This window comes from Somniosus microcephalus, unplaced genomic scaffold (assembly GCF_052327205.1).
Source record: "Somniosus microcephalus isolate GS21.2 unplaced genomic scaffold, FLI_Smic_1.0 unresolved_chr9, whole genome shotgun sequence".
NCBI lineage: Eukaryota > Metazoa > Chordata > Chondrichthyes > Squaliformes > Somniosidae > Somniosus > Somniosus microcephalus.
Window position 1 is genome coordinate 30,747,400 of NW_028225187.1, and position 9,447 is coordinate 30,756,846.

The 9,447-nt window shown below is 40.9% G+C and overlaps 1 protein-coding gene across 1 annotated transcript in view; it reads left to right on the forward strand.

Moving 5' to 3' along the window:
* Nucleotides 1-9,447, forward strand: part of LOC147085002 (Fc receptor-like protein 2) — a 38,714-nt gene that overhangs the window by 24,831 nt on the left and 4,436 nt on the right. Inside the window, exons 6-13 of the mRNA XM_085979399.1 lie at nucleotides 194-481; nucleotides 1,109-1,411; nucleotides 2,270-2,371; nucleotides 2,899-2,929; nucleotides 4,584-4,675; nucleotides 6,331-6,387; nucleotides 7,081-7,146; nucleotides 8,068-8,099. Of these exons, the coding sequence (XP_085835525.1) occupies nucleotides 194-481; nucleotides 1,109-1,411; nucleotides 2,270-2,371; nucleotides 2,899-2,929; nucleotides 4,584-4,675; nucleotides 6,331-6,387; nucleotides 7,081-7,146; nucleotides 8,068-8,099 (971 nt within the window). The remainder of the gene's footprint in view (nucleotides 1-193; nucleotides 482-1,108; nucleotides 1,412-2,269; nucleotides 2,372-2,898; nucleotides 2,930-4,583; nucleotides 4,676-6,330; nucleotides 6,388-7,080; nucleotides 7,147-8,067; nucleotides 8,100-9,447) is intronic.

Sequence of the window (9,447 nt, forward strand, 5' to 3'; positions counted from 1 at the left end):
TTCCATCCAGGATTAGGCTTTCCTCTATTAAATTTAACTGCTGCTAAAATAGAAGAGGGAGACGGGCGCCCAATATTGGTGTGGAAACCTAAATTACAACGCTCTAAAGAATGATGAGAACCCCATATTACTTTGAAGGTAACACTACAAATTCTGCAACAGCAATGTCATTTACAAGTGGATATATTTACAGGAATCCCAGTATCCAAACCGGAACTGACAATCAGCCCTGGTAAAGAGTTAATAGAAGGAGACACAGCGTCGTTAACCTGCTCAGTGTTCAATGGTTCAACCCCGATTACCTACATTTTCTACAAAGACCCAAATAACGAACTCTACCGAGAGCAGTCTGAACTGCCCGGAATTACTTACCAAATTAATAAAGTCAACAGAAGCACACAAGGAGTTTACAGTTGTGGGGTTTCAAATGAGGCGGCAGGACTTCCTCCACACAGCGAATTCGTTGCGGTTTCAGTGATAGGTGAGTTACTATAAATACCTCTGTGGCAGAGTGAAATAAGTGACTCAAAGGCAGGGCAGCCCGGGAATTGCTGCTTGTACTGTAAGCTTGGATAGTGTAACTTTATCTTTGACATCCATCTCTTTCAAGGGAGGCACTGCGCCATTTACATTAAGCAGGTGCATGCCAAAAAAGAGCAAGGAGTGTCTTCTGATCGCATCGATTATTGGTTTAAAAACCACCACAGTTATTATTAGGTTTAAAGAAGCTGATCACCCTGTTTAAATGATAAATTGAGGGAAGTTATACAGATAGGTTTATGACTCACAGCTTCATACCATAGGCAGTCATTTCTGGGCTGTAATTGTTAGACCATCATTTGGAATTTTGGACGAAAACCTACACTTTGGAGTTATGTGCAGTATCTTTAGTTAGAACTAATATTCGATATCACTGATGGCACAGCACAAGGACAATTCTGAACTAAATATTATCCCCAAAGCATTCAAAGCTGGTCAAAAAATCTTGCACCAGTCTGATTTATTTTTCTGATTTAATTTAAGTTTGTACTCAAAGTAGGTTTCAATTTTGAATTGTAATTTGCAGAATTCATTCTCTACCTATTTAAACGTATTTGCTTTCCTCTAGTTCCTGTAGCTAATGCTTCCCTCACTTCCAATACCAACAAAACTGAGATTTCAGCGGGGGACCGTCTCGTTCTCCGGTGCCAGGTGAAGAGAGGTACAGCACCGCATTTCCTCTGGTACCTGAACAACCAAAAGTTAGAAAGCACCAGCGAATCTTACCACTTCAACACAGACGGGAGTGAACTCATTATCAATTCATTCCAGCTAGGCCATGGAGGGCGATATCACTGTGTAGCGACCAACAGAGGGACCTATAAAGGAATATTTAATACAACCAGCAAAGATATCGATGTCACAGTACAAGGTAACATAACATTGTGCTTGATCTGATTTTATGAATTACTTTTCTTTCTGCCAAGCCATAATTATATTGCATTCGCATGATATATTCCTCCTAAAGCACACATCGCACCTCAGGTGAAAATTTATAAGTACTGCTTCTGATTAAGAAATTGGACTTTATTAGGTGAAATCGTGCTGAATTAAACTCGCAGAATTGTTCATGGGCGCTTTAGCACTTGCAATCGACAAGGCTACAAAACAGAGCCAATCTTTGAAAGCGAGAGGGAGGGGTGATCAAAAACATCGTGGTAAATATGGTTCCTGTGAAGATATTTGAAGCAGTATGTAGGCGAGATGGAAATGGGAATAATGAGATGGTTTAGGGGGGTTGAACCAAAACAGTTTCACTAATGGTGTGACAAAGGAAGCGCAGGCGCCCAATCGGCCACAAATCAATTGACTGAATGGTCTAAAGATAGAGGTAAAATGGGAGGAGATTTGTCAGAAATATAGTGATCACGAGGACCAGGTGTTTAAATGTGATACTTTGGAGGAAAGGGAGTTAGATGGACTCAATAGCGAGTAGTAATCAGTGTGCGACAGGGTCGTTTGGTTTAGTTGCGAGTTTGTGGATGGCGGGGTTGGGAGCCCAGAAATGAAGGCATTGTAATAATCCAGCCGAGAGCTGATGAATCTATGGATCAGTGTTTCAGCATGCAGGGGCTGAGGTGCTGAAAAAGGGAATCCATTTAGTGCAGACTTCAAAAGCAATCTTATTTATGCTTGTAGTGCGAAATTGAATTTGTAATGCTGCGAGATTGAATTTGTAATGCTTGGAACGATATTATGTTATTCATCGAATATGTTTACTTGGTTCCAGCCCAAAGTCACACAACCGTGACCACAGCAACAGTTCTTCCAATTTTTCTGATCGCTGCCCTAATTGCAGTGGTTGTCTTCCGACTTTGGAAGAAGAAACAAGGTGAGTAATTTCTTATGGGCAGGCGATTAGCTCGATAGTCAGGTGACGGGATTCAATCCCCTTCATATTCAAATGTAGCATTCGAAATGTAACAGTATTATTTGAGAGGGAGACGGAAAGTGTGGTCTGGAAAATGAAGCATTCTTCTCAGTGATGAGTTCGGAACAGTCATGAACTATATTGCGTGGTTGAGGATATTTTTGCACTTCTTCCACTCTGAGAAGGTATGCATCTTGGCGAGTAAGAGAACAATAAATGGCACATGGTTAATAAGAGAATGTGAAATCTGATAGTGGGTTTGTAATGCATGATAATATCTTAAAGATTTGCGGACATTCTTTGTGCATTCGTACTCTGCTGCATGTAATAATGATATAAATGCATGTTTGTAACAGTTTACAATTGATATCAATATAAATGTTTGCTGTTCAGAGATTAATTAAGGAAACCCAAGCTAACTGTAGCCAGCAAGAGCGCAATATATACTGCACAACTTGCTGAATTATGTCTCTTCCTATTTTATCCAGGCAATTCCTCAAGTGTTTCACAGTCGCAGGGGTAAGTCAGCAAAGCCTTTTTATTAGTATATCCATCAATATACTGAAGTGGTGAAATTACTCTTGTGCAGAGTTGTCACCAGCTGTAAACCCCAAATGGAACTGAATATCGGATGGGGCATATAGTGGCAGCAGGTGCGATCACGCCAGTTTTGATACCCCGCACAATTCGAATTTCACCCCATTGTCTCTGATATAGGTCCACTTGAGAAGATTACAGTTTTAAGAGCTAAGATATTGTTTTATTTTAGTATTTGCGTTTTTAAATCATGAACAGTCCAGTCAGCCTTACATCGGTGGTGGTGAAGTTATTGGAAACCATTATTAGGGACACTATAAACTTTAATTTGGGACGTCTTTGGTTTGTCAAAGAAAGCATGGATTTGTTAATGGCAGATAGTGTCTCACTAACTTGATTAAATTATTTCATGAGGTAATAGAGAAACTTGGTCAAGGTAGTTTAGTAGATGATATATGTCAAATTTCGGAAGGCATTTGACAAATTGCCACATAGGAGGCTTATTATTAAGATGGAATCCCATGGAATTGGGTGCTGGTGGCGTTATGGATACGGAATTGGCTCAGTGACAGGAAGCAGTGTGTGGTGGTGCATGGATCTTTTACAAACTGGGAGGTGGTTCACAGTGGTGTTCCCCAAGTGTCAATTTGGGGTCCATTACCCTTTGCAATTATAATAAGCGACCGATACAAGAGTATACGGATCAACATTTTAAAGTTTGCAGCTGGTATCTAACTTGGCCAGTATTGTATAGTGATGAAGATAGTTGCAGTCTTCAGGGTGGAATAGACAGGAGGGTTAAATGGGCAGAAGCATGGAAGATGCAGATAAATGCAGATACATGAAGCACTCTTAGAGAACTAATATGTACAGGCAGTATACAATAAAAGGCATGATTTCGAAGTATAAATGAGCAGATTATCCATATACACTAATACTTAAAGTTGGCAGGGCAACTAGATAAGTGGCTAAATAACCATATGGGTTGCATTTGTTTATAAATAGAGGATTAGAAAATAATAGCAAAGAGATCATGCTAGAACATTATAAATCATTGGGTAGGCCTCAGCTGGATTATTGCGGAGAATTCTGGGCACCACACTTCAAGATAGATGTAAATAGCTCAGAAAGTGTGGGGAAGAGTTGTACATGGATGTTACCAGGGATCAGGGACTTTAGTTACGAGGAGGTATTGGAATTTTTCGACTGTTCTCCTTGAGTGTTTTTCAAGGTGTTGACAGGCTTTGATAGAGTAGATAGGGAAAACAATATCACGTCTGGTGATTGGTCAATGGATTTCAATCCATTGGGAAAAAATCCACAGGGGAGATGGAGATTCTTTTAATGAGAGAGTTGTCGCGATCTGGACCGCGCTTTCTAAAGAGGTGGTGGAAGCTGATTCCATAATAATTAAAAAGGAAGTTGTAGAGTTATTTGAAGATGAGGAACTTACAGGGTTATGGACAAAAGACGGGGGTGTGAGACTGAGCAGGATTGCTCCTTCAAAGTGTTCTAATTTCAGTAAACTTACTGCTGCAAGCTTCTGTGATTCTATCATTTGTAACAGTTTTTTGAAAGTGAAATTTGAATTGTTGATGCATTCATATTTCATACGTGAGAACATCTTTGTACAAAGGGAGGCAACTGGAAATGGATCTCGACCCCCAATTGAAGAAACAACTGCGAGGAATTTGGAGTATGCAGTTGAGGGCTCAGCCCGAAATATCGGTAAGCACGGACAGATGCATGCGACAATATATCATAGATTATTTGCCATAAAATGATCCTGGATGTTCTCCGACAACCCACCGTAACTTCAGCGGAAATTCAGTGAAAATGTCAGAGAAACGGTCGTTTCTGCATGGCTTGCGCTGATCTTCCACCTCAGTTGCGACGGAACGTGGGGATATCATCCTTGGACATTCAATGTCTTCATCTGCATCAATTCAGCATACCAGGGGTAAGAATTACGACTAAACTCCTGGATATTAAGCATCGCGTGAGTCGAGCATACAAAAAATAGATTGGGGAGGTTGGCACGGTCCCATAGAACCACGTTCTTGGAAAGAAAATATTGTGGGCACTGTTTGCCCAGCAGACTGACCTGTCTGAGCTCTTTGCAGGTGATTCTAGCAGTTCATTTTCCAAGACAGATTGCTACCCCTTGTCCTCTTTTAATTTTGAATTCTTTATTTCGTCTATTTCTGATTATTCTTTTTAAAAAGTTGGTGATTCTTACTCGGGCGGTATTGATAGGTGGCAATCTGGGTGCTAGTCCTAACGTTTTAATCCAGAAGCCTGAAAATCAGACATAATGACCAATACCTTGAGTATTAAATTGAGATTGGGACCTGTCTCCTCCCCACCATTACAAATAAACATTCCAAAAAAAAGATGTAGTTTGTGGAAGTCTCGTCGATATCCGGGTGCCTGACCTTGTGCACCAGTCGCTGAAGGTAAGCATGCAGGTGCAGCAGGTGGTTAAGAAGGCAAATGGTATGTTGGCCTTTGTAGCGAGAGGATTTGAGTACAGGATCAAGGATGTCTTGCTGCAGTTGTACAGTTTTGGTCGCCTTATCTGAGGAAGGGTGTTCTTGCCATGGAAGGAGTTCAGCGAAGATTCACCAGGCTGATACCTGGGATGGCAGGAATGACGTATGAGGAGAGATTGGGTCGATTGGGCTTATACTCGCTGGAGCTTAGAAGAATGAGAGGGGATCTCATTGACACTTATAACATTCTGACTGGACTGGACAGGCTAGATGCAGAAAGGCTGTTCCCGATGGCCGGGGTGTCCAGAACCAGGGGTATCAGTCTAAGGATAAGGGGTAGGCCATTTAGGACAGGAATGAGAAGGAATTTCTTCACCCAGAGAGTGGTGAACCTGTGGAATTCTCTACCACAGAAGGCAGTAGAGGCCAATTCATGAAATATATTCAAGAAGGAGTTGGATATATTTCTTAAGGCTAAAGGGATCAAGGGGTATGGGGAGAAAGCAGTGACCGGGTACTGAATATGGATGATCAGCCATGAACTCATTGAATGGCGGAGCAGGCTCAAGGGGCCGACTGGCCTACTCCTGCCTTTATCTTCTATGTTTCTATGACCTGGGGCCAATGAGGTCAATTGTGCTGCTCACCGTCACCCCGTTTACAAGAAAGCAACTCAGCCCAGCCCCATTGATTGGGGCCAAGACACTTCATGACTTTGCTCACCGGACTTTGGATCAGATTGCATTGTTCAGGTTAATTAGTTGCTTGATTTTAAAATCAGTAAGTACTGCAGTAAATGTCAAATAATGAATTTCTCAGATGAGTCTGGTATATAAATGCTTCCTTGATTAACTTTGTCATTGAGTGCAGTTTACTTATTTCTCTCTACAGCTTCTAGTTCCGATCAGGTAACCTACAGTGCAGTACAAGGCACGAAGCCCATGGAAGGTAAGGATTCTTTTTGTTTCTTGGCTGAAGGGATTTGTTTATCTCTTAGGGCTTGATAACTACTGTGAGGGTAGCGATTGTCTTGACACTGTGAGAAGTTATCTGGGAAGGGGCTTAAAGATTGGTGCATTCCAGGACTGACACGCCAGTACCAATATTTGTAAATGTCAAAATCACTATTGGCAATTTGTAAGTTCCATTTTTGGGGTAAATTATCCTTAGAACCAGCACACAATCTCTCCTGTTCTGGTTTTTAGATAGACACTGAGTGAAGCATCGTAATTGGCCGGAATAATAATGTTGCAATAAACTAGAACAACGATAACAAATGTTTAATATAAGTTGATCGATAGAGTTGAAGGCAAATAACTTATACATTTTGGCAAACGTGCTTCATTTTTGGACATTTAAATCAAAGTTATGCAATCGACAGTTATATATCATCCTTAGTAAACTGTCGGGAATGGCATGTTCTAATCATATGCGCTATATTTTTTATTATGGATACTAATACTGTTGTCTCAGTTCATTTTCGCTATCGATTAATTTATATCAAGCTATCATTCAGTATATCAATCTGTCTGTCTCTCTGTCTGTCTATCTATCTCTCTAGCTATCTGTATATCAGCAATATATTAATCTATATTAATGAAGCCTCTATATTGTAATTTTTTCTCTTTTGTTTCTATTTAGATGATACCAAAACTGCTGTTGAATTAATCTATACGGAGGTCACCATCAGAAACTCACGAGGCAGAGGTAAATTATGTCAATTTATCACATCTGCTGCTAAGGGAGATGATAAGCTTTCTAAAATCTGAAATCAGCTGTTACTTTATGAAATGTATTCACTGCAGTAAAAGTGTAAATTAACCCGAATGTGAAAAAAGGAGTTTCGAAAAGCAAAATCTTGCATTTATGTAGCGCCTTTAATGTAGACAATCGAGCCAAGGCGAATCAAAGAGTTACAGTTGTGGGGGCGGGTCTTCGGGTGGGATTGTTGGCGTGGAAGTATCTTTTCACCTATCGAAAGATTAATGAGTATGATAGAGGCAATGGGTCGTTCTGTTTAAGAACAGTTCTTCGTAAAACTGAGGCTTTACACTGGAGTAGAATCGATGAGATTAAGGTGGATCTCACAGATTTTCAAAATCAGATAACGTTCTGAGGCTGCAGATAATGTGGGGATACTTCGGCGGCTTGATATATTGGGAATGAGGTTATTGACATATATCGTGGTAATTTAAACATAACTTATCCTGGAGGGATAGCAAAATACTGCAGATGCTGGAAATCCGAAATAACAACGGCCTCTTAATCTATTTCATTCCCTGTGCCTCTTTAGTCTTGACAAAGGGTTTTGACCCGAAACGTTGACTCTAATTTCTTTCCACGGATGTTGCCTGGCCTGCTGAGTTTTGCCAGCATTTTCTGTTGTTATCCTGGAGGGAAATGGACAGGGACTGGTCAAAGGCTGTTTGTCAAACGCGGACACGTTTACTCTCCTACTAAAATACAGAGAAGTTCAGTGGGTGTAAACACAGAATTTGTCCCTATCCCGTCATTTTACCGCCAGGGTGGGTGAGTTTAAAATGACCCCGTATTAGGCTGGATTCATCTAACTCTGTTCATCAACGGGCCCAGATTGTTTCCTTTATAATGCATCTGCTTTATTTACAGATAACTCTGTTGGTGCCTCAGGAGGGAAGCAGGTAAGTGATCTTTAGAGGGGAAAGATGCTGCTGATAAATACCACAACCAATGCGGGTAGATTTCTAACTTTCCGCTGCAAAGGAAAGCATTGGCCGTCCGTTATAGGAATAGCCCAATTGAAACACACAACCTTATCGAAAAAATATTCGGGTAGGATGTGAAACGAGCAGCTCATTTGCTGTCACACAATATGGACCCTCTGCCCAAGAGCAATTTATCCACGATGTCTATTATTCTCCATCATTTGGGGCAGATATTCAGCTTGTTCTTGGGGCGTAAAGTAGGGCGATGAGGATCTTTGACGCATAATAGAAACCGCCCACTTTGAATTGTCATTGATTTGAATTAATTTTAAAATCCGGCTGTTCCAATCCACGCCAGTTTTAAGCCAGGGCGCGTTTTGTAAAATCTACATCATCCTGTCTGCAAAAGTCACCTCTAAACTTAAAATATTGGGTCAACCTCACTAAAGTAGCCAGTGAATAATTAACGTATGTCCCACCAATTATATTAAAGATTAAGTTTGCAGTTGCTTACCGATTGACAAAGTTTCATTCCCCCTAAGGACTGTTGCCATCGTGGGTACCCAGGCATAGCCCTTATGTTACTGGACGAGTCAATCACGATTTCTCGACTTAATGATCTGGGGACACGTGTTAAAATCCCACCATGGCAGCTGGGGACATTAAGTTCAGTTAATTATATAAATCTGGAATAAAAGTTTAGTTTCAAGGTAACCATGAAACTATCAGATTGTCATAAAAATCCATTCGGTACACTAATGTCCTAAAGGAAGGAAATTTGCCATCCTTACGTGGTCTGGCCTACATGTGATTCCAGGCCCACAGCAATGTGGTTTACTCTTAATTGCCTCTGAAATGGTTTAGCGAGTAGGTCAGATGTACCAAACTGCTACAGAAAGATCTTAACCCTATGGACTGCAGCGGTTCAAGAAGGCAGCGCACCATCACCATCACAAGGGCAATTAGGCATGGGCAATAAATTCTAGCCTTGTCAGCGACGCCCACATATCACGAATGGTTAAAAACAAAGCGTCTGTTGTTTAAATTTAGTCGGTGGTGTCTTCATTGCTGCTTTCCTTCCAACCACTTTATTTTGATTTTTACCTGTAAAAGTAAACTCAGGTAGGAATCAAGTGGAATTGATTGATCTCAGCTAGGTAATTGTCACTAATTTTGACCATGCTGTAAATCGGGCGATATTGAATTGGTCATTCCTTTTCCATCTCTCCCGACTTGCCTTCCACGGATATCACCACTGATTCTTTCTCGCCAGCTGCTTGCCACCGCCAAAGACCAATTTCAACACCATATTCTTTAATTCCAG